This window comes from Vidua macroura, chromosome 16, assembly GCF_024509145.1.
Source record: "Vidua macroura isolate BioBank_ID:100142 chromosome 16, ASM2450914v1, whole genome shotgun sequence".
NCBI classification, from domain to species: Eukaryota; Metazoa; Chordata; class Aves; order Passeriformes; family Viduidae; genus Vidua; species Vidua macroura.
The window spans coordinates 5,551,503-5,576,934 of NC_071586.1; the positions used below are offsets into that span (position 1 = coordinate 5,551,503).

At 44.1% G+C, this 25,432-nt stretch overlaps 1 protein-coding gene across 1 annotated transcript; it reads left to right on the forward strand.

The window, feature by feature from the left end:
• Positions 1 to 13,716: 13,716 nt before the first annotated feature.
• Positions 13,717 to 24,579, forward strand: LITAFD (LITAF domain containing). Its single transcript, XM_053992361.1, has 5 exons — positions 13,717 to 13,793; positions 19,911 to 20,026; positions 22,090 to 22,155; positions 23,278 to 23,437; positions 23,901 to 24,579. Exons 2-5 carry the CDS (start codon positions 19,924 to 19,926, stop codon positions 24,007 to 24,009), a joined length of 438 nt encoding a protein of 145 aa, XP_053848336.1. The 5' UTR covers positions 13,717 to 13,793; positions 19,911 to 19,923; the 3' UTR covers positions 24,010 to 24,579.
• Positions 24,580 to 25,432: the final 853 nt, after the last annotated feature.

Sequence of the window (25,432 nt, forward strand, 5' to 3'; positions counted from 1 at the left end):
ATTGTTCATCTAATTTTGAATCCTCATCAGGAGCTCAAATATCAGAAAAAAACTGCTCAAAAATATGTGGTGTGGAGGGAGTCAAGGACAGGTCAAATCCTCTGTACAAATTTGATGGCATAAGGGAGTAAATGTATTTAGTCAACAAGTAAATAATATTTAAAATCTCCAGGCAGCACCATGTCCATTAGATGGATGAGTATGGAGGCTCCCTGCAGCCATTCTGGGGGAAGGATCTAGAAGAAGAGTGCTCCAGCAGGAAACCCCTCAGTCCCCTGCAGCGCTGCCTGCAAAGGTCAGAGCTCACTCAGTCCCAGTGTGTCACTGTGACCGTGTTTGTGCAGCCTCCAGAACATTCTGCAGCACAGAGGGCTGCTGAGATATCCTCAGCTCGGGCTGGCCATGGCTGTGCAGATGTTACACACACACATTTCCCACTCTGACCCTGCTCCCATCACCAAGAGGAAATGCTTCCCAGCCCTTTTGTTTCAGATAAAGCAAACAGGAAATATTCAGCTGCCTTGCTCCCAGTCTTTTGCCATCCCCTTCTCTGCTTCCTGCCTTTTGGGAGAGAAGTGTTTAAGAAAATTCCTTCTTCCACAGCTCAGGTTTCTCTTGTGGAGCCCTCAGTGTCTCGTGGGGTTCTCCCTCCTCCTGCCCTCAGGGTGGGGAAAGGGCAGGAGCAAAAAGAAGGATGAAACCAGGAGGGCTCACATCATCTGCTTTTAGTTTTAACCTTTCCTTCCTTTCAACTGAGGGCTGTTCTCATAGCATGGAGAAATTGTTCATGAATATTCTCTCTGTAGTGACAGGCTGGGATCCTTTGGCAGTGGGAACTGGCCATGCATCACAGTTGTTTTTTTTTTTTTAACTCTTTAAACTGACAGTTCTAGGTGTTTCATTTCATTACTCATTTCAACAGAGTCAACCGCTGGCTCTATATTATTGAAAAAACAAAACAAAACAAAACAAACAAAAAAAAAAAACAACCAAAGAATTTAATGCAGTCCAACAATTTCTTGTTGTTCTCAGAAAATTTTGAGGCATTAATGCAACACTAAAAAATGAATTCCCCTTTGTATGGTAAATGCAAGGATAGAAGGATTTCATGTTTACATCACACTAGGGTATGAAGCAGGGGAAGATTGGAAACATAAGAGAGGTGTTTGCACAAAGATGACAGCTTAAGGTGGTTGTCTTTTCTGCTTATGATGAGCTTCAGTGGTGCAGAAATGTCACATCTTCGTTGGTTTTTTAGGGAATATTGAAAATTATTTTATGCCAATACCATGGCAGCTGACAAGGAGAAAGCCAAAATAAGAGTGGTCTGATCAGGGAATTTCTTATACTTACTCTCTTTCCATCAGCCATATTTCCTCAAGATGAAGCAAGTCCTTGGAAAATATTAAAATTCCCAGAGACATTGTTTGAATTAAATTATATATTTAAAAAGAAATCAATTTAACACTTCCTACTACTTCATCAGGTCGGTTTGCACCTCATCCTTCTCTCCAGATTTGCAGCTGCATAGCTCTGTGTGTGTTTAATTCCTTTCTGCTGATCTCTAATTATCTCTTCTGATCTCTTCTGACCCTAGAAAAGATTTCACAGTCAGCCTGGAGAAAGTCACTCCTGTACAGTGTGGTGTAAGAACAATAACCCCAATACATGCCCAGTTTTGTATGTGTTAGTGACACCTTTGGGATGTGTCTCACATCCTTAAACCTGGGGAAAACAGAGCACACGTGAGGCAGAAGCCCTTCCCAGCTCTGATTTTTTCAGGATGACATTGAATCAGTATTTGGTTCAATTAAACATTAAGATGATCCCATGACTTCCTGCAGTTTCTGCTGAAGTAAAGAGCAGTAAATAGGAATAAATAGGAATCAACATCCCAGATCATAAACACTAGAGAAAGAAGAGGGCTCCTATTCTTTAGGGTTTCTCCAGGTATAAGCTGTATCCAGGTGACAACAGGATTGCAGCACTGCTCTTTGTTTCTTTTTACAATTTTCTCCTGTAACCTTGTGCTTTTCCATTAATCCTCCACCTGCAGTCTCAAATTCCAGACCAATGCACTAGAATTTGCTGTAGAAAGGTTGATTTTATTAATCATATAAATTTTTGTACATGGTGCAATACTTAACCTAGACACATAAATGTTTCAGTGGACATGAGAGGAATAAAATCTCTGGGCTGACTTTGAGAGAAGTGCTCACTAAATTAATTCTGTGAGCAATGAGGTGATTCCCCATTCTGATGTTAAATCTGCTGCAACTCCACCAATGCTATCACTCTACAGCCTCTGGAAATACCACCTCAGTAGCAGGTTTAGACAGTTGTTTTTATTTTTATTTTTATTTTTATTTTTATTTTTATTTTTACTTTTACTTTTATTTTATTTTTATTTTTATTTATGGTTGTTGTTTATATTGTTGTTTATTGCTGCTGTTGTTACTATTATTATTAGTTTGTAAATGTCTTAATGGCATGATGGCAGAGATGCTTTATGCCAAATAGAATGTTCCATTTAGTGCAACCTGTATTTTCCAATTCAGCCCATGTTTTGTTTTGAGCTGATTCAGAGTGAAATTGCTTTCAATTTTTCACTTCAGCCAGGCAATCGAAGAAGCAGCCCTGCAGCCTCACCACTGTGCTGCCAGGTACTGAATTGTTCAGGGATGACTTGCTTTTCTTTGGAAAAAATTGGTCAGTCCCAGATCTCCCTCTTGTCTGAGACATTCACAATCTATGCATGTGAAAAAGAAAAGAAACAAACAAAACAAAACAAAAACTCCCCAAACAAACAAACAACAAAAACAAACAAACAAAAACCCAACCAAACAAAACCAAACCAGATATTCTTTGTATTTTGGAGTTCCTTATGATGTACTCAGGCACTTTCATAACAAAGGAAAATGTACTGATAAAACAGACTCGGAAATAAAGAGATTTAATCCTGTTGAAGTTCAACACCTGTTTTTTCAAACGAGGAGTCAGCAGGAGCACTCCCTGCTCGGGGGTTGCAGCATTCACTCTGAATTTTCCTGAATTTGGTGAAGGTAAGCAGTCTGCATCCAGCTCTTCAGAGCACCAGAGGGAGAGCTCAGGAGGAGGATCTGAGCAGCAGCCTGCTGAGCACACAGGACTCCCTCCCCTCCCATCCCAGGCCACAGCCTGGTGCAGTTTTTCCATCTTCTCAAGCTACACACATTTCTCAGCTCTTTAGACACTGTGCTGTCTCTCAAGCATAAAATCTGGGGACAGCCAGTTGTTTGGCACAGAGAGGAAAAGTGTCAGAGGAAAAAGCCCCTTGACAAAGCAGCTTCACAGCTTTGATGTTTCCTCTCACCTTTTCCCTAATTAACTCCATGGCTACTCTCTGCACAGAACCCAAGAAAAATGCTCTTGCATTAGAGCAATCTTGGTATTGTATTTGGGCTTCTCATCCTGCCATGTGTGTCCAGTCCATACCAGTGTTTTACAGCCTGTGGTCTGCAGAGATAACATGGACTAAGTCTTAATTTGAGGTGTTGGAATAGGGACTATTTGTGATACTATGGACTATTTCTTATGGCAACACAGGAAAGTACACTATTGTCAGTTATTCCAAATCCATTGTCCCAGGGCCAAAACCTCAGCTATTTCCCGGGCACAAGAACCAGGAAGCTGCCAGGCCAGGATGTCTCCATTTCTGCAAATGCTGACACAATTGTCAAGTATTTAGTCAGCATCACCCTAACAGGCAAATATTTACTCTGCAAGTATTCCACCTTCCAAAAATTTAAAACTCACTGGCAGGCGGTGGATTTTATTTTAAACAATGTGCCTGTCTTGTGGCTCCATTCTTGACTGAGAAACTGCTTATATTGGTTTTCCCTCAAGGGCTTCACTTACAGTAAACACAATTAGGGCTAAAGATATTATCTATCATAAATCATCATTAGAAACTGCCTGTTGCTTTTAGCTTTGCTTTGGGTGTAGTCTGCTCTAGACACAAGCCATCCCTCAGTGATTAGGATGCTGCAGCTCCACATCTTAAAACCCTTCTTAATTTTAAGGGGTGGGCAGCATTAGATGCTGCAGACTCTAAGTCACAGGATAATGATTTTACTCAAAAAATGCTGCAAAAGATTTTTAAATCTGGTTATAAATTTAAGCTGGAAAGGCTGTGCTACTGCTGGCTGAAGCACCAAGCTGGCTAAGAAAGGGAGACAGGGTACAGGGTTCCCAGAAATGTGGAAACACATCTTGGCATTGTCCTTGTGCATCAGCTTTGGTTTTATGCGAGTGACTGATGAGTGACTTTGTCAGGAGTAAATGTAAGAGGCTTAAATCAACATTTCCTGGCTTTGTCCTGGAAGTGACTTTATTCCCAGAGGATGCCAGCTGGACAGGGTACTGATAACCAATCCTTCCAGCTCAGCTGGGAGGGACGGAACTTTTCACACTGTTTGTGTTTGAGTGCTGCTTTAGTTTCAGTAATTCCTCCGCACAAAGCACATCCCAGCCAGGCACAGGCCAGGGACATTCCTCCTGCCAGCAGATCCTGGCACAGCCCCTCCCGTGAGACACTGAGAGCCCAAACCTGAGCTCCCCGACTCTGTGCTGCTCGGGGAATACCCAGGAGTGTTTCAGAGCAGAGCAGGAAGCTGACAGGTCGGGCAGAACGTGACTGATCAGCCCCTACCAAAGCATTGATGAGGCAGCTCTGGGTCTTTCTCTGTCATTTGGGTTTTGTCAACTCTGCTGATTAATGCTGTTACAACAAGCCAGAGATGGGTTGCAAAGGCAGATGGGAAAGTGTCACAGCTGACAGGACAAAAAAGGGAAAAAAATAGTATTTCTGAGCTTCTTAATGCACTGGTCTGTGTGACTGCTCCAGGAAACTGAGCCCTTTTACCACTGAGAGCAGCACTCAACCAACAGCACAGCAAGAGAAATACTTCCATTTGTTCTGCAGAAAAAATTCTGGTTTTCACAGCAATACCACTGGTGGATCAATTAATCAGTGATTTCATCATTTTATGAGAAATAAAATGAAATGGATGCCAGGAGAAAAGGGGTCAAGGAAAAAGACTAGGTTCAGCCATGAAAGATTTTATCGTCTTTTAATTTCTTGCATAATGTCATTGCTCCTAATTGATAGAAGCACCATGAAACAGATGAGTTATAATATATTTCTCTGACCAGTAATTTTGCAAGAGTTAATGAGAGACAGAGCAGTGCAAAGCATATCCAGAGGTACATAATCTAACTCACTCTTGTTTAATTATTATTTTTTGAGAAGAAACACTTCCCCTCCAAGCAGGGCTGCTCGAGAGAAGCACACTGTGCTCAAATTAATCTGCTCTCTGACCTGTCACTTGCATGAGTTCCTCACACTCTGAAAGTGAAATCATTTGGTTAGAAACACCAGTGTGTCTCTTGATCTTTCAGTACATAATTACTGGGCATCTTGCCTGGTAAAATATCTGAGAAGCAAATAGAGCACCTCATGTGCAGCCCTGAAATCCTCCTGAAACAAGTGTCCAGTAAAACACAGCTGACTCAGGTCAGAGTTTTGTGCTGAAGGAGTTCTCTGTATCTTCTCTTTCAGCCTAACATACTCGAAACCACTTAAAAATTAAAAATGGCATTACAGAGCTTGAGACACTTCAAAACTGAGCTAAACTCACAACTGAAGCACTCGGCTGGTGCTCAAGATACCCTGTGCTGGCACAAAGTCATCAGCTCTCTCCCACAGTGACCCCTAACACTCACACAAATTAGCTTTGGATGTGCTCTGCTGGAGTTATCTCCATCTTCCCGGGTCAGGATTTTAAGGACCTTCCACAGGAACAACCCAAGGAGTTTTGAGCACAATAACTCTTTCTTTGACATATTCTCTTGTCTTATTCTTTTTTTCTTTCTGTACAGACTCACACACATAGCCAGGACAATTCCCAGTTCCTGCACTTATTGGATTACCCAGCCTGGTCAGCTCTTCAGTGTGCCAAAATTCTGGTCCATGGGTGGGTGGAGGGGTGTTAATTATTTTGCTGTCACCAAATACAGGGATGTTTCATGGCTCACTCAGCAGGCTGGAACAGCTGCCTTACAAGTGAAGGACACAGCAGCCCAGCCAGCTGGTACCCACAAGAGTAAACAGGGGCAGAGCTTGTCTCTTCAGGCCAGGAAGAAAAAAAAAAAAAAAAAAAAAAAAAAAAGCCAGATCAGTGTGTTTTTTACTTGTCCACGATGATCACAACTACCAACATCTGCAGGGTGCCTGGTTGCTTCTTCACAGGGCTTGCAGAACAAGGACTCCATTAAAAAGGGTGGAATTTCAGCAGTTTTTTGAGACTGAAACCTGAAATAGCAGAAAATGGCTTTAAACTGAGCAGAAGTGAGTTGTAAATTAGAAGGGACATACCCCAAGATGAAGACGTGGTTTCACAGCCTGACAGGAGAGCATTAGGCAAGTTCTGCAGTACAGTAAGTACCTTAACAACCATCCTGCTTACTGCTGATTTCAGGATAATTCCCTCCCTGATCTCCTGGACTACTTTTGCACACCTTTAACTCTCTACAAATCCCTCTTGACATAGTTTCAGACACAGACTGATAAACATTTGGACATTGCTGGACAAGTTTCAGAGAATTGTTCCAGCCATAAGACTAACTTCCTGCTGTGTCTTTTGTTTCCATCAAGAAAAGCACTGCATATAAAGTAGAAGGGATCATTTTAATTAGTAAGGTCTTGATACCCCAGCTGCTGCTCAAGGTTCAACAGCAGGGTCATTCAGATATCAGAGGGCTCCTGGAGCAAGTCCAGAAATAACTTTAAAGGTACCTAAATTGTGAGGAATGGGATTATGGAGGATTGCAGGTTCTGGTCCCAACTTCAGCTACAGAAGAAAATCCCATTATCCTGTCCCCACACAGATCTTTGAGTGGCCTACTTTGAACTCAGTGATGGAAAGGATTTGTTGCTTTTAAACTGTAATCTTCATATAAGACATGAGATACTGGACTACAGACCCTGTGAGTTACCATTAATAGGCAATACTATTTCTTGGTTTATTTTTGATGGAATAGATGATAAAAGATCTAAGTAATGGCTCCGGGTTTTTCATTACTTCTGTTTGGTTTTGTAATTCCCTAATTTAGTTAACTATTCTGTAAAACTACTTGGAAGCAGGTCTTTTGGGATATCAAATACAAATACATTTTAACCGGAGGCTTCTAAAAGCAAGAAGCAGATGGGACAGAGGTGTCAGTGCCGCAGCCCCGGAGCTCTGGAGCTCTGCAGGCTGCAGAGGGCAGCAGCCTCTCACCCAGGCAGCACCTCCCAGCCCCAGCAGGGCGAGCTGCACCCAGGACAAAGGCCATGTGTGCTCCTGCTGGGAACCCACTCCTACACACAGTGCTGGGCTGCCTGTACAATTCCAGAGTTTTCCATCTTCATACAATATTGGTTCTACTTGCTAATGGAACACTAATGTGCATTTTAGTTTTTGACTTGATTACATTGTTTTCTACATATCACAGTCACAATCTCAACTGAAGCTGTATACAGTCACATTTGCATGTAACTTGTGTAAATTACTCTTTGACCAACACCATCTTCATCAAGACACCAGGCACACAGAAAAGCTGCTTGGTCCCTTGTGCAAGTCAGAGCCCAGGGAATGCTGCTCTCCCTAAGTGGAACCTCTCTTCTGGCAGATTTTTTGTTAGTGCTCTACAAGTTAAGTCAAGGGAAAGAAGAAAGAAAATACATGGTTATGAACTATAAAAGAGGAATATACGTTCTCTTATAAAATGTCATTCTCTACCTACCAGGCAGGTGAAGCAACCTTCCAAGAAAATCTCAACATAGAAATTCCAAGAATACTTTGCATTTCCAGGGATTTACAGGTTGGGATTTGTATCTTTGATTATGGCAGTAATTCAGCCATTAACCTGCCACAACTAACAGCAGCTGTGCTGAGCTCTCTCCATCCTTTCTCTTACAGGAATGATGCTCTAACCTGCTGCTTCTTTCAAGTGAGGAAATTGAAGGAAGGTCCAGGTGTTCAAGATTTAAATTTAATTCTCTTGGAAAGAAAAAGAAAAAAGCGTAATTTTCAGATAATTTTGTTTGCTTCCTGAAGCTGACACAGAACATGGCAGGTTGGAAGTGGCCTATAAGGATCATCAAATCCAGCTCCCTGCTCTTCACAGGACTACCTAAAATTAAACTTAGGAATCACAGACCTAAAAACCAAACCAAACCAAACCAAAAAAGTCCATCTAACTCCTAAACTATGGATGCTCAAAATAACCAAAAGGGTGCATTTGCCAGTGCAGGGCCCCATGCAGGGACTAAGGTTAATTTCTGCCCCGGTTAATTAGAGGACTCCAGAGTCTTCGGGAGCCTCCCCCAGGCTGAACCTACCTCAGCTCCCTTAGCTCAGGCTCCTCCTGGCTGCAGGAACTTGCAGCCCCTCTGATGAGAGGGATCAGGCATTGGAGTCTGTGGCTTTGTGCCTTTTGCATCCTTCAACCTTGTGGAGGAAGACAGGAATGCACTCACACCTCTGTGTATAGCAGGATTCCCTGGGGGAAGCAACTTTTAAAATATTTGGATTGCACTAGCAACAAGTCTCTGCAAAGCCTGTGCAAAGTCAGCACTGTCCTATTCTTGGCCTATTTAAACTGTGTTCAATCTCCTTACCACGTTGTCCACTTGTATAATTAAAATAAAACAGAGTTCTAGGGACAGCTGGAATCCTGAGATACTTATTCCTGTGGTGCACCAAAGTGTGCAATTAGACAATAATTCAGACATCTGGCCACATACTGTTCCTTACATCAGAAACATCCCAGACTTGCAAGCCAGCTCTGCTGATCAGCTCTTTCCAGCATCTCAGTCCTCACCACTGAAGTTAATTACCTGGATCTGGATAATGAACTTCCCAAATGACCCTGAGGGTTAAGGGTCCACTCCTCTTCCTTCCCAGATCAGCATGATGATCTATAAGGTGTTTTAGTCATGTGCATCATGTAGGTGGCAAACCTGTTGATTCCCATTGTTAGAAAAATCTGAAATCCCTTTAATTCAAGCAGAAAATGTGACACCTCTTGGACATGCCAAGCACACCCGACTATATAATCACCACTGTCAGCACCACAGTCACGTCAGCAGAGCAGGCTTTGTTCTCCCTGCATGAAATTTCACAATTCTCTTTTTTTTTTCCAGTCTGTGAGTCTAATCCTTCATGGTTCTGGCTCTAGCAGTTGTGAAGGTGTGATAATAACCAGGAGATGCAATTCCACTGCTGTAGCAGGCTGTCTGCTGTGGGTTTCACACCGTGCTCCATCACTCCAAGGCACCAAGGGCTCAGCAGTGACCTCGCAGCTCCCACAGGTTCCCTGCAGCTCTGCCTGCCCTGTCCAAGCCAAACTGTGCTCTGGGCAGAAAGCACAGTGGCAGGGATGTATTTGCAGAAAATTAGAATTTGTTGTGAGTGCAAGGGCTTCTCACCTAAGAGGACAGTCTCCTCTTGAAAACCATTAACAGCCATGGTGGTCAAAACCAGCAAAAATTTTTAAAAATTAATAAATTTTGAAATGTTCTCACTGACTTTTCCCATGTGTTGTTTCAAAAATTTTCAAATACCAACTTAGGATTGTGGATTTTTTTTCAAAATCCAAAATAAAAATAAGAAAACAAGAAAAATACTTTTCATAAAGGTATTCCTTGCAAACCAAGAGAAACATTCACTCATTTTCCTTTGATTCAATAATTAATTTTGAATTAAACTGTTAAGTGTTTTCTGCCTCACATCATCGATGAGTAAGACTACATGGATGTTATAACCATCCTTCTGACACCATGCTCAGAGCTTTAAAAACTGTTATTTTAAAAGGAACAAAAAAGAAAGGGAAAACCCACGACTGTTGTGCTGTTAATAAAACTAGCTAATGGCTGAGGTCTCAGATCAGATGAGTTGAAGAGGGTACAGTGATTTTTCAGATTCCTGCATGATGTGCTGTTGGTGCTCTTTCTACATCTTATTTCAGTGAGCAAATTAGAAAAAGCCAGTGTCCAATTTGTCGTATTGGAGATAATTTTTCACGTGGAAAGCATTGCGCAGAAGTGGTTTCTGCTTTAAGCTGTGTGCCACGTGTCACCCAACTATTTACTTTGCACATTAAAGCAACTCATCTCTAGATCTTATCTGAGAAGAATGGTGTTTCATATTTGAGTCACTCTTACCCTTCTTGTGCAATCAGTGTTCCAAGAAAATGCTGCATTCAGATACCAAACTGGACAGGCGAGTTCCAGCCAAGAGGAGCTGGGTTCACCTGTAGTGAACTGGCATTTTACCTGGGAAAGGAATTCTTTCTCCCTGCACTGTATTTATGGCAGACAATAGCAGGGATATTCACAGACACTGAATTTCCTGAATTACAAAACACAGCTCCAGATCCCACTGGCTGCACACAAATACCTGCTGGTGTAAACAGGGGGAGAACTGCACAAGGGTTCTGCTTTCTATAACTGGGAAAACTGTTCAGATCTTTCTCCAAGCTTTATTAGGAAAGGACCTGTACCCATTGTTAGTTTTCCAGTAGCAGAGAAGCTACATCAAAATATGAGTTATCTCTAATGAGATCTCAATTCAACTTTATTTTTGTCATGCTTTAACAGAGGTTGCAGTCAGCTGGGCTAGACCTGAACACACAACAGCAAGGAAGAGATGATCTGTTGATCTTGCTTCAAAGAACATATGAACTATTTAAATGGGATCAAAGAGAGAATTAAATCTGTTTCACCCACCTACAAGTCAGGAGCACAGCATGAGCCACTTGTCTGAGGCCCCCTCAAGTCAATGGAGAGCCACTGAAATCTCCTTTGTGCCCCATTCCACCTGCACAGGTGGGTGAACAAGACCTGTCCTCACTGCTCTGATGGGTGATCTGTCCATCCTGGGCCAGGTTCCAAACCTCCCAGAGCTGACCAGGGGCAGCTTCCCCTACCTGGGTCACGTAGGGCTTGATACCCAGCAGTGCTCTGCAGAAATCCCCAGGTGAGAATTGACAGGCTTTATCTCACACAAAGATCCTTCTGATCTTAACTCCACAGTTACAAAACCCACAGTCAGAAACAGGGCTACCAGCTTCATGTAGGGAAAAAAAACCCATAAAAACAATGAATCCAATTTTCCCATCCTATGAGAAACTGTAAGCAAAAATGGGAAAGAAGCCACCAATAATGGTGAACAGCTCATAGATGCAGCAAGTGGCTATTTTTTACAAAGATAGGAAAAGCAGTCATCATTTGATGGACTAATTTATAATGATTATTGCACCCTTGTTTGTCCCTGATAGCATACACGATATTCAGGGGGCTGATACAATCTCTCTCCTCCCAAGCATCACACTGTTTCTCTAGAGCAAGCACTGTAATCAGGGTTGGGAAACAAAGCCAGTGAGACACATGTAAACCCAAGTTTAAAACCACCGACTGCCCCCACAGGCTGGGGAATCACTGGCAGGGGAGCACAGAGGGACAAAAGCAGTCTGGCAGGAGACAGGAGGATCTTTGCACCCCTCCAGCTCAGCTGCTGCAAAGGCTGAAGGTGACAGAGCACCCAGTGCCACCGGGGACAGAGCTGGCACTGCCACCTGCACAGAGCCCTGGGAGCTCCAGCCACGGCAGGGCCTTTCTTTCCCAGGTGCCAGCTTGGCAGCACGCTGAGTGAATTAGAGCTGCTGCAAATATTTAAGCACTTAAGCCATCCTAGACCACGGCCAGAATCTCTCGTGCATGAGTTCTGGATGCGCTCGTGGCTTCATCACTTCTTTTCCTCTGCTGCTCAAGACCAGGAAAAGACACCCATCCCCTAAGAAATGGCCCCTTTCCCCCACACTGATTTTCTGATATATAAATATATAAAAGGAGTATTCTTAAATTTTTTTTTTTCTACAGATATTACTATTTTGATAATTCTCCTTTTTTTTCCTTCCAGTATTTTCTCTAGACCTTAAAGCACCTCTTTAAGAAATAGTACATTGTAGTATGAACATGCAGTGACTTTCCTAAGAAAATATTGTCAAAATAAAGCTTCTCCACAAAGCATTTGAGTTTCAATAAAGCAGCATCTTAACATTTCCATTAAAATTGATTACAATCAGTCTATTTTTTTTTTTACATGAAGACAACACAGAGGAGTGAATAACTTGTCTAATATCACATAAGAAGCCTGTGAAGGAGCAAAGATTTGAAAGGCAGAAATGGGATCAGCCACAGTTATTGTCAACCATCCTTTCATATTCTTAGTTTAGCCTGGAGACGTGACTCTTGAGAGGTGAGTCTGCAGCTGCTCTGCTGATGTGTGTTGTGCACAGAGTGCTGAGCCTCCACTTTGGCAGCGAAGCAAATCTGAGTAAGTGCTCTGTACCTGCCCTTCGTGTCTGGAGGAGAGGCAGGTGATGTGCTGTCACCATCAACAGCATCCAAACCCACCAAAACATCCATTAACAACAACAAAAAATCTGGTTCCAGACTTTCCAAGTTGTGGTGACAAAAGGGGCATGAAAACTTGGAGTGCACAACAGTTCCCTCCCTTCTTCCTTTTCCTGTGGCAGTTTCCCAGCTGTACTGGGAAATAAAAAATTCTATTTTGCTAATTATTGCACAATCCTGAGTTTCCAAGCTCAGGGGCTTCCTGCCCTGCTGCAGCCCTTTCTTAGACAAGATTTTGCCCAGGAGCCAAGCCAGCAACATGTTCTGTGCTGGTGATGTGAGTCTGCCAGACAAACCCAGGGCATCCTGCTCCATCCTTGCAGGAAGCACTGGGGTTGGGCTCCTCCTGGGGAGGAAGATCCTTGTGCAGAACAGTTTTGCAGGATGTACAGATGAATAAAAACAATTCTTACTGAGAGGGTCACACAGCCATTGTTACACTTGGAGGTGCCTAATGTGTGGCTTCTGAGGGAGGTGGTTTTGTCTGTTTCTCACCTTTCCAATATATTTTAATTGGTAATATATTCAGTTCATTTTCCCCAAGTCTAGTCTGGTTTGCCTGGGATGATGATAGGTATGTGACTTCATCTCACCTGAAGAACATTTCCATTTTATTTTCACTGTTGAAAAGGAGAACAAGAGCATCAGCGTGGCCATCTGGCAACCCACCACAAAGCATCTATTTAACAAAAACCCAGTTCAGCCACAGACCTGCTTACCAAGATCCCAGCTAAAACATCAAGAGTTACCAGCCTGCATTGAGATCCTTGCTGATCCAAGCACACTTAAGTGGTCAGAAATTTAAAGTGATCATTGACCTCAATAATAAAATATCAGAGCCCCAGATATACCTGTACCTGTGGTTTTTCTTCCTTCTTTTCTCATTGAGAAGCACAATGGGTGAGGATACACACTTTTCTCTCCATTGCCCTCAAGTTATTTCTGTGCTGGTTCTCATCACCTCCATTAGCTTTCAGCATAGCGCAAAGGAAAATTTCTGGGATATTGGGAATAAAACAAACCAACAAAAACAACCTCTGGTGCAAGCCAGTCCCACAGCATTCCTGGTGTGACAGAGCAGGTGTGAGCAGAGGCTGGGGCTGTGACAAACTGGGTAATTATACACTGTGCAGGCTGACTCGCAGCCTCCACGGATGTCAGCGGGCAGGAGCCAGGGCCATGCCCCTGCCCAGCCGTGGGCTCTGTCCCCACGCACAGCCAGGGCACAGACATGGATGAAGTGACCACCTTCTGAAGCTTTTCTCCTCCTCGGATTTGCCAGAGCTACAGAAAGGTAAGAGCTTTCAAATGGCCTGGGATCATCTCTGTGTTTGCTCTCGGGAGGCAGAGAAAGGAGGTGACAGGGCTGGAGCAGACTGTGAGCTCAGGGAGTGTGGCAGCTGTGGCTCTCTCTTGTCAGGGTTAACTTCTCGTGGCAAGCTCTGAGAATTTGCAAGCCTCTCTCTTGTTCCTAAAATCTGGAGACAAAGATTTTTTTCTCAGGATATTTTCTCTTTCTCCTAGAACAGATCAGAGATGGAAGAGAGGAAAAGGAGCTGTCTGAGAAGGTGGAAATGAGAGCAGTAATAAGGATAGAAATTAAAACTAATGCACCATAGGAAAGGTCTTAGCTCACACCTAAAAGCAGGGCACATACCTGCTTGCTTTAAGTGGATTTATTCATAATAACTTTTTAAGAGTTGCTAAACCAGCTCCAGATGCTGTAGGACACATTCCTTGAGCTGCTCTATCAGCTTTCATTTGAAGGACAAGTTATGGATATTATTTTTAAAAGGGTGTAAATGAAATCCTGGATACCCATGAGTCAATGCTGTTGGTGAGGGAATGTTCATCTATAAAGGAATTAAATGAAAAGTTGGCAAACATCAATTTTTAAAGTAATGATTAAGTGCTGGAAACAACTGTGTAAGGCTGCCCTCAATTTTGAAAGCTAAAAGGGAATGTGAAAGACAAAATTGTGTTCACAGAGGACAAAGGCTGAATCTAAACTCAGCATTTCCCTTCTTCTGTTTGCTCATGTTTTAAGGCATAACCAAATGTGACCATATCACAGCAGAATTGATGTAGTATCTCCCCAAAACAGTATTTCTGTCCACAACAGAGCTAAGGAAAACCAAGACTAATTAACTGTTAAACGTCACTGTGGCAGAACAGGAACTGAGCCCATTTTTTTTTCCTCAGCCCAGGTTAATGCACAAACCACTGGACAATGCATCCCTTTGGTGGTTATTACTCTATTTTTGGAATGGTAATTAGGGAGGGACCAGTTCTAATGCAATCCCAGGGCTCAGCTGTGCTCACCCTTCACAGCAAGTGCCCTTCAAATGTGAATAAAGTTGGTCATCTCAAGGGCACAAGGGATTATACTTCAAACAGTAAATTAGGGAACAAGGTTTAATAGATAAACCTGGTTTGCATCAAAGGTTAGCACAGAAAGCAGTGATGGATCTTATTCAGTATTATAATGAATAACCTTGGCAGAAATATAGGAGTGGCTAATAAAATGTATGACTTAAGAAACAAATTATGGGAGCAGAAAATCTATTACACGGAATAAGAAAAGTTAGAGACCTGCTGTGGCAGTATTTGTGTGCATTATAAAGCAACAAAGCAGCCCACTTAAAAAACTTAAAAAACTACCAAAAATTTCAGCTGCAAGCTGGGAGTTCATTAGTACAGAATGACATTGGAGGAGAAAGACCTGCTGCTGGTTAATGACAACTTAAATACAAACCACCAGCGTGAGGTGGCTGGGAAAAGGAAATAAGTGCTGCTGGATTATCCTGCAGACAACTTTTCCATTAAACACAAGATGACATTCATACCATTCCATAGGCTGAGGACAGAGGTCACCAACCATTCATGGATAAGAAGGATGAATTCACTGTACAGAAATGAAAAGGACTCAAACCTTGCTTAGTCCTGTCAAGGGGAGGCTGCAAAGGGACAGGAATATTCTCTGGGCTGGCTCAAGGGGAGAAGGTTTTCTGTAAAAGCATGATGCTGGCACAATAACACCCAGCAAGAAACTACTATTAATAATTCCAGACTAGAAGGTTTGTGAAAGTTTACAGTGTTTTGAATTGCTTTAAGGTGAGAGCAATAAATGTGGAGCAGTAAATGTGCTGAATTATAGACCAGGGCTCCCTTCATGAAGGACTAACCTAACACAAACATCTGATGTGGGACAGGACTGGAAAACCCAGGCAGTGCCTGTCTCTCCAGCAGCCTTGTGAGTGCACATATCAGGGGGTGAGTCAAGGCAGTCAACAGACAAGAAAAGGGAACCAGGTGAAGAGTTTGCAGCAGGAAATATGGTACATATTCAGTCCCCCTCAGCTACATCCTCTCCTTTTGAAGAGGCTGGTAGCCTGATTCAGAAAGCCAGAATTAAAAGCCAGAATAACTGTGATAATAAAAAATGAATTTCATGAGTAAAGAATGGGGAATTGGCAGAGCGCTCTTCGTCTCCTTGAAAAGGTTGTCTACTCCAGATACAATGAACCCTTTCTGAAGTCCAACTTCTCCTTTGCTGCCAGCAGTCCTCTCTTTTAGCTTCTATTTAAGAATGAGAATAGGAAAATACCTGAGTGCTGCTCCCCAGTTATGTTTGTCTGTATTAGAGCTGGAACTATTCCTTCTTGAACATCTGAAAACCGTCAGCACATTGTGAATGTTACACAAAATGACCAGCTCAGGACTAAAGGGAAAAGATCTCTCCACTGAGGAATTCAGTGTTTCACTGCTAGCCAAAACCTGGAATTAACAGCTTCAATCAAGTGAAACAGGCTCTTGATATTGTTCAAGCCCTAGATGTAATTGCATGCCAGCAATGGCATTTTATGGCCACTCTTCAAAATATCAGAAATTTAAATTGCCTCATAAACACAGCTGGAAGGGCTAAATGCCCAGGAAAACATTAAACTAGTGATGACAGGAGAACGAGAACACATTGCAGCAAACTTAAAGCCTTTGGGCCAGTGTCCTAGAAGCCAACAGGCCACTGGAGAAAACTGCTATTCCCCCACATGTCCATGAAATGTGGAGATCATTTACTATAACGTTTTCATGCTAATCTTCCAAACTACCAAACTTTTGAATGTTGTACCCTATATTCTTCAAATACCCGAATCTTAGAGTTTCCTCCCAAATTCCGTGTTCCCTTTTTTCTGTCTCTGAACACACCCTCACTGAATGGCAAATCCCACACTGACAGCAGATGAAGCTGGAATGGAGATCAAACACTTATAAAAAGTCACTGCTTGCTGAGATGCCATCCTTGAGAGCCAGGTATGACCCTGGAAGAAGTATTAGTACTGCAGCAACATTGATTTTCAAATGAAATCCCTTTCCAAGCAGAGAAGACTTCGAATTAATCCCACCTGTGGCGTTATTTAGTTAACAGGGACATTCAGGAGGGACTGCAGAGCTGCTGGTGGGAGTGGAGAGCGGGGCTGTGCCCTGGAATTTCACAGCTCATCAGCTTTGCCTGCCTGCACCAGGCTGCTCTCCACATCCAAACACAAGATCCTGGAGCAAATCAGAGGAAGATGATGAAAACTGCCTGCCCATCCTTCCCTGGGATCTCTCCTTCTGGAACAGAAGGGCTTTGTCATTTGCACCTTGCTTTCACTGAATTGGCTCTTTGTGCATATGCCTCAGGGTGTGATCTACTTCTTTTTTTAAAATACTGATTTCCACAGGACTTAGTCAGCTTTATTTTCCCGTGCAAACCGGTTTATATGCATATGTAGACGAGACTAAAACTTGAGAGAACACAGAGGACTGTTTCGGCGCCCCTGGGACTAGGCAGTTCTGCCTGCAAATCAAGCAGTTTGCAGTGGTTTGAGTCAATCTGCTTGGGACAATCCCAAGCCCACCCCAGGGGAGCCCCAGGGGCGGCTGTGCCCTTGCTCTGTTTGCTCAGGGTGACTGCAGAGCGGGCAACTCACATCACTCCTGAGCTATTCATTGCGAGCCTCCTGGGTGTCACTGCAGGCAAGTTTATAGGGCATTTTCCTGCTCTTCAGGAACTGCTCCCTGAGATTTCTCCTTACGACTTCTTCCTCCGGGGCTACTCACACTGTTCTCTCCCGTATCTTCCTCTCTGAAAAAGAGGGAAATCGCTTGTTCTGATTTATGGCAACAACACCGGCAGGTTTGGGAGTCGTGGCCCTAAAGGGCTCACAGGCACCTTATACACGGCTGGGACCGAGAACTGAGAGCAAGCGCTTCTATGCCAAATTAAAGGGTCGGCAGAGCTGCAGAAACAACCCTAGAAAATGCCTTTCCTGGACCGCTGGACGCGCAGCACTCAGGCCCAGAGGGTATCCGAGCCCCCAGTGCTGTGTCCGGCGCAGGCTGAGCCCCCCAGCCCTGGGCAGCTCCTCCCTCCCAGCACACACAGCTGCTGCAGCGCGGAACAAGGCACCGAAGGATAAGAATCCAGCGCTTTATCGACAGCCTCAGCCCACAGCTTCTGTGCTCGGCAGCTCCAACAGATCAGACACAAACCTGGCATCCCACACCATTCCCGCTCTGCTGCTGATTCGCTTTGCACCTCGTGTCTTACACATTTACCGGCGATGTTATCCTGATCCCTCGCTGGGTGGAGCCAGGATTAGTCAGTTTGCGCTAGCACTCAGCAGTTACCTTGACAAGTTCTCGCTGTGTTAGCCATTATTATTCCCTCCTACCCTGTGCCTCTTGCAGGCGCCTGCCTGGGCTTACAAGCACTGGATGGAATTCAAAAGCTCTTTCCTCTTTTTCCTGTTTCACAGCGAGATGAATTCTGCAGAAGTGTCACCCAAATGGACACCACCCAGTATTTAGTGTACCAAGATAGGAATAAGACAAAAACTTGGAGACTCCCTGTAATTTTCCCCACTAATCCCTGTCCCAGGGGAGCAGCTCTTGGCCAACACCGGCTAATGTAACATTATCTATCACCGCACTCCTGAGCCCTCAGTCACTACTGACAAACTATTTCTTCTCCCTTGGTTCTCACAGCTTCATCCTACTCTCCTGTTCTCTTGACCCATCTTTTTTCTTCTCAGTGGGATGATCATGAAGCTTCAGCAATGCCCTACTAACACCTCTGCCATTCCCAATCCCCTGGTTTAGCTCCTTTATAACATTTACACTGAGACGCACCTTTCTCCAGCCATCCTCTCCAATCCATGCATTTGCAATTTCCTTGTTAAGGCATCTTTGGCCTTAACATGGCCCATGCTGTATTTCTGATTTTTTTTCTCTGCACCGTCCTACCTATTCCCTTAATGATTCATTCTGCTACCATTTTTCATATCACCTGCCGTTCATCCAGATTTGTAAAAATTACTGCACATCTTCCCTGGTGATATTTGCAAATTCCTCTTTTTTTTCTCCCTGAGGGGCTGACTTTAACTCCCTCTTCTGTCCTCCCCCTCCAACGCTCCTTGCAAACAGACCTGCTGAGGCCATCCTGCCTTGCCCACCAATTCCTCTGCTGCTTTTCTTTGACCTCACACATTCGGGCAGTTTGTTAATTTGTGCTCCTTTTCCCCCCAAAATTTCCCTTTTTCCCTCAAAACACTCTCTGACCTGTGCAAAAGGTTGTGCCTTTCTTCTGCAAGTGACTCTTGCAGTAAATGTTGGTAGGAAATGAACCAGTAAATACGGGTTCAAGGGGCAGCTAGGAATAATCATCGCCTTTCGGCTGACAGGAATACAAACACACATCTCTATCCCTGTCCTCTTCCTCCCACCCGCCTTTATTGCGAAGATGAGCTCCTGCTAACACCTGCAAAACACACATTTTGTGGCCTCGTCTTGCTCAGAGCCTCAGGCAGCGTAGTCACCCACAATAAGGATGTTTCCCAACAAAAGCCTGTCACCTACCGATGAGACAATAGTTTCACAGGATAAAACTGGTCGCGATAACAATGATGATAAGTTTGCACAACAACCCGAAGATAGACGGATCCGAATTGCCGCTGATTGCACTGACTTAATCACACGTGAAGGTTTTTCACAGGTGCTCCAAGTGTGCTCTTCCCTTTTTTTTTTTTATTACTTTGACAATCCATAGAAAAAAATAGGTTAACTTTTCTGCACAGTTAACTCTTTCAGTCCCGAGTTTGCACACTCTAGTGTTTTCTGGGGGAAAACTTTTAGCGTTCCAGCAAAAAGAAGTAAGTTAAGATGGTATTTTCTGCCCTTCACTTTCCTCATCATGAAGTGCGACAGGAACTGACTGCTCTCCAGCCTACAAAAAAACCAGAGTGTGAGAACTGCTAATTTCCCCCTAAGCAACACCCGAGTGAGAGAAGCGGGAGCTACTGAAGCGCTGGAAAATCCAGGGCAGGGAGAGTCACGCAGGGAAGGTTTTATTTTGCCCTCCCTTCGGCAGGTGAGCCGCAGAGATGTCTGGAGAGAAGCAGCGCCCGGAGGTGCCCATGGTGATGTACGAGCCGCACCACGAGCGGTACCGGGCGGAGCCCTCGGCCCCGCCGCTCGGCCAGGAGGGTAAGCGGGGCCGGGAAGGGCTCCCGAGGGGTCCTCGGGCTCGCTGGGGGTTGGTTTCCAGCACAGCACCGAGCACATTTGGGGCCCAGCCTTGCCAGGACGTGATGGGTTTAGAAAGCGTCTGAGCCAGCATTAAACCCCAGGGTTGGGATAGGATCTCCTAATAGGAACATCATTAAAATGTTTCTGTGCCTTTCAGCACAGAAAGTTTAAAATTCTCAGCATCCACGGTTACAGCTAAAGGCAATAACTTTTTTTTTTTTTTTGTTTAGTTAATATTTTTTTAAAAAAAACACGTGCTTTATTGCAGTTGTATCGCTGCAATAATTTCACGTGCAAATGTTCAGCCAGCAAACTCTGTACGTGAATGGGCTATGTGCTGCTTAAATTGTCATCTAGTTTTACAGAGGACTGGCCTTTTCCCTACCATCCCTGCTGGCCAAGCTGCCCTCCCCAGGCTCCGACAGGGATGAGCAATCCCTGCTCACAGGGAAGCGCTGACAGCTCAGCTCCGGGGCTGCAGGAAGGTGCCACGAGCTGCTGCTCTGCTGGGTGGGCTTTTCCTTCTGAACCCAGGCACTGCTCTCACACCTACACAAGCACCTCAGAGCACTCCCCATCCTCAGTGATTGCACCTTCGTTACCTTCCTGCTGCTGAGGAAATCACCATTTACTGGACAGGACTGGAGGAAAAATCCTAATGGGAGATCAGGCGGTAACTAATAGGGCTCGATGTGTCAGTCGTGGGCCTCTAAACCTGACTCATTTTCAGAGCATTTCGCTCTCATCAGCTCTCTCTGTAAATATTTTTGTCTTCCAAGATCTCTCTGGCCTCTGTCTAAGCTCAGCAGAGCTCTCAGCAGAGGCTGTGGAGAAGGAGTCTCACTTGTGAGCCGCAGTGCCAGCGCTGAGCCGCAGGGTCTTGTCCTTGTGCAGGCAGCAGATCCTCCACCAACACACAGCGAGTGGGAGCTCACTTGTACTAAACACATTCCTTTTCTAAATCAGAAGGAAACGATTTAATGTTTTTTACAATTTTCCCCCCTACAAATAACATCCCCTAAAAACCAAACAAAAAAACCAAACAGGAAACTCTTCAAAACCAAAAACTAAACACCACCCCACCGCCACGAAACCCAAATGCCATTGAAATTCTGGCAAGCCATTCAAGACAATATTGCTGACATTTTTTTCACCTTTGCCACTGTATTTTAGATCACTCTGGAAAATTCTGAGTTTATATTCCATTTGTATCCCTGTGGCCTGGTTGCACCACATGGTTTGTGAAAAGCTTGAGCACAGGCTGGACTCCCAGCTCAGGGCTCTGCCTGGGGGTGAAGGTTTCTCCAATGCTGCCCAGGCTTGACCAACCAAGACTTCTCTTAGGGACTGTCCTCCTGTCCCAGAGCAGTCCTGTGTTTGGTACCACATCCACGCCAGCTGGCTGTAATGCTTTTTACATGGATTTATTTTGAATGTATTCTTGAGTGTATTTCTTTAATGCAGTCATTTATTTCACCTCAGGTAGGCTGATTGCATTCTTAATTTGAAAGATTAGCAAAAGAACTGAAAAAGCTTGAGGTGTCTTAGTCACCAGCTTCCCTTCTCCCAAAGCAAAAGGAAAAAGATATTTTAACTTTTTTTTTCTAAACAGAGTATGATGAAATATCTTTGTTGAAAGCTGATAAAGTTTAAACTAGTAAAAAGGCTCTTAATACTAAATAGTAAGGGTAATTACCACTGAAGGTAGAAGTAATGTGGGTCCTTTATCAGTGGAGTCCTTAAATTAAGATTGAGTATCATGACAGTGTTATGCTGGAATGATGGAGTTGCTGCCTTTCCTAAGAAATGATTTGGTCTCTCAGCTTTTGTTATAAAAGTGAGGCCAGCCAGGCACTGCAGCTCTCCTGGCTTTGAAAACCCACGAATCAGTTCCGTGGCTGTTTGTCCCTGTGCTGGATTTGGCACTCCCTGCGAGGCCCCTCTTGTCTCTCCCCACGGGGCTTTTGGGAGCCAGAAGCTGCTGGCACTTACACGTTTTTGCCCTGTTTTTCTTTGCACAGGGGGCTATGAGTATCCTTCTCCCCCACCTTACTCCTACCGAGAAACCACCGTCATCGAGGAGCCCGGTAAGCCCAGGGGCTGTGCTCCTGACAACATCTGGGGCTGCGTGCCAGCAAGAGTGAAATGGCTTTGGTTTTAACGTCAACAGAGAGGGTGGGAGTTTTCTGACCCAATCACAAACTCATAAGCTGGAAAATCTCCACAGAAATGTCAGAAGATAAACTAATACAAGGAACTCAGACTTGATTTTCCAGCATTAGCCAATCTACAGAAGTACCCATTAAAAAGAAACAAAACCAAACCAAAAATGCCAAAGCCAGGGCTTTCAGAACAAATAATTTTAAGGCCAGTGTTCTTGTTCTAGTCACCTTTATGAAGTGGAGAAGCTCAAAGGACTTGCTGAGGAAAGGCTTTGAAGAACAGTCAGTAACACCTCATACAGGAGGAAAGGAGACATACATTTTTAAATATCCCTAAAACCAGAAGGCACTTGAACTCAGACATGCTCTATCCTGTCTATCTAACAGATACCTTCCCACTCCTCAAGTTTTGCCTCAGGCTACAGTGTGAAGTTGTACCCTAAACATGTTTCGAGATCCTTAAAATGGTATTTTTTTACTGAAAACATTTCTGAAAAAAATATCCTTCATGTACCTACAAGGGGTGTGCCCCTCAGGGAATATGATAGTCAAGTCTAGACTGCAAAAAACATGAGCTAGAGACTAACTGAGGACAGCACCAGCAGCTGTTTGAGGGCATTTAGGTGTAACTGCTTTGATGAATTTCTCGTAACTACTGAAAAGTTGATCCAAAAAGTTCCCCAACCTCCTTCAAATCTTTTCTTCAGGGAGAACAAGCATTTTCATATCATTTTAAATTTCAGAAGACAAATCCTCAGTGTCAGAGTACATCCAGCAGAGGGTGTGGGGACTGCCTGCCTGGGGATTATCCCACAGACAATTCCCTGTGTACGTCCTTGTTCAAGTAAACACTGGCTGGTTTTAGGTGCAATGTATTGGGATACACAGAACAACCAGCACAGTGGCTCTTAGAAATTCACCTGAAATCAACAATAATAACATGGATGCCACGTTAAGAACCCACATTCTCCCAATTAAGACTTTATAACTTGCAAAATATTTCCTGTGCTTCTAATTTGGCTGCTTCTCCTCTCCTCCTGAACTCAGTTTATTTGGTGCCCCAGCCTCCCATCATCGTGGCAGGGATCTTCTCCAGCAAACCAACATCCACAATCTGTCCTTCCTGCCGCCAGCACATCACCACCCAGGTCACCTACAGACTGGGCAAGCTGTCCTACCTCCTGTGCACCAGCCTGTGCATGGTTGGGTAAGTTTTCATGGGCACTGTGCAGATTCAGCACAGCAGAAGGCTAAAAATGAGTAATTAAAAAATCAAAGTTCTGGTTAGTGCCTATGCAGACAGTTTGCCCTTCTCCACTTGATGAGAAGCCATCCTGTCCTTTCTAGATACACTCATCATGGCTACAGGGGATGCAAACTTGTTAAATTTATCCCAGTATGCTTCACTTTTCATAAGACAAGCAGAAATTAGTACAACGTTGTCTACTTCCCAACTGCAATTTGGAATCAGGCTCAGAAACAGACTCATGCATAAGACGACAGAAGCAAAGAAGATTAATTTTTTGGAAGATAATTCAGACATTAATAGACTTGGGAAAGAAGTGGATTCACGCAGTGAAAAGGCAGACAGAACAAGGCAGGGGAATATCACAGCTGTAAAAGGGAAGCAGTAATCATTCTGTGCATGTCCATCTCCCCCTTGGCTCTAGGTGCTGCTTTGGATGCTGCTTCGTCCCTCTCTTCGTGAAGATCTTCAAGGATGCAGATCATTACTGCCCATGCTGCCAATTTCACATTTATAGATACAAAAGACTATAGAAACAAAGTTTATGCAACCAGATGATGTAAAGCTTCCATTTCCTAATGACATAAGATTCTGCACATAAAACTACTGCTAGGAAACTCTCAGGACCATGCTTAGTAGGTTCTGCAGCTCCTTTGCTGGTGAACCCACCTGGTAAGCTCCAGTTTACCACCATGGTTGGACTGGCTTTAAAACAAAAAACACTCCAAGACCAATTTGCACTATCATTTAATTTATGCTCTATTTGATTCGCTGGCCTGTGCTGTGAAGTTTCCAGCTGGTGAGTTCTTCAGGTCCTCTCAAATCTCCCACCCAGCTGGGACACAGACTCCTCTGGACCTCTCAGCCCACCACTAACCAAGGTTTGGACATGGATGTTTCAGAGAAGCTCTTACCTTCTCTGCACTGGAACTGACTGGCTGGGATTTCATTTCTCTCTGCTCTTCTCCCTACAGGATCTACCCCTGCAGGGCTCTGGGTGGTACAGTGTAGCTGATTATTTATTAACAAAACTCTAACTTATGAGACTGTCTTTGCTCTGTTATGTATGAGGTAAGAAAATAAACTTGTTATTGTTCACAATACGGCAAATCTGCTGCCTGCATTGCTGCCATGCCCCGTTGCACCCAGAGCCGAGATGCAGGTCACTGGGACACCCCCTTTACATTAACAAGCTGCAATGCAGAAGGCAAACACACAAAGAAGAAAAATCAGCAAACACAGCTTGAAAAAAGTCACCACAACACATGGCCTTTATTTTACCTCTTGGCCTTCTCACAGCAGTGCATCATCTCCCAAAGCAGGGAGACTTTACCTTCACACAGAACTTTACTGTCACTTACCTTGGGCAACCAAATATCTGCAATTACAATGCCCAGGAGGTGCCCAGACCCCTCTCAACACTGACAGTAGCAGCAGCTGCTGCAGCTTATTGCTGGCTGGAGAAGAGAAGAGAAGAGAAGAGAAGAGAAGAGAAGAGAAGAGAAGAGAAGAGAAGAGAAGAGAAGAGAAGAGAAGAGAAGAGAAGAGAAGAGAAGAGAAGAGAAGAGAAGAGAAGAGAAGAGAGAAGAGAAGAGAAGAGAAGAGAAGAGAAGAGAAGAGAAGAGAAGAGAAGAGAAGAGAAGAGAAGAGAAGAGAAGAGAAGAGAAGAGAAGAGAAGAGAAGAGAAGAGACTTGTGTATTTCCATGTTAGAACATCATGAATACTTTCACATTGGCACATGGATTGCTGAGGGCAGGGGGGATGCGGGGCACTCCCCAACCCTGCTCAGCACCGGGGCTGCACTACCGGGCACTTAAAGAACTTAAAGAGATCCTTATCCAAACCCTGTCCCTAGGCAGTGACCAGTGTCCCTGTGCAGTGTCCCTATCCCTGGTGTGAGCAGTGTCCCTGGTGTGAGCAGTGTCCCTGTCCCTGGTGCGAGCACTGTCCCTGTC

What these genes read in the sequence shown, in the direction of transcription:
- LITAFD (XM_053992361.1), top strand. Translation starts at nt 19,924, where the DNA reads ATGTCTGGAGAGAAGCAGCGCCCGGAGGTGCCCATGGTGATGTACGAG. An exon ending in CCCGCCGCTCGGCCAGGAGG is followed by an intron (nt 20,027 to 22,089) that starts GTAAGCGGGGCC and finishes TTCTTTGCACAG; the next exon opens with GGGGCTATGAGTATCCTTCT. An exon ending in ACCAGCCTGTGCATGGTTGG is followed by an intron (nt 23,438 to 23,900) that starts GTAAGTTTTCAT and finishes CCTTGGCTCTAG; the next exon opens with GTGCTGCTTTGGATGCTGCT.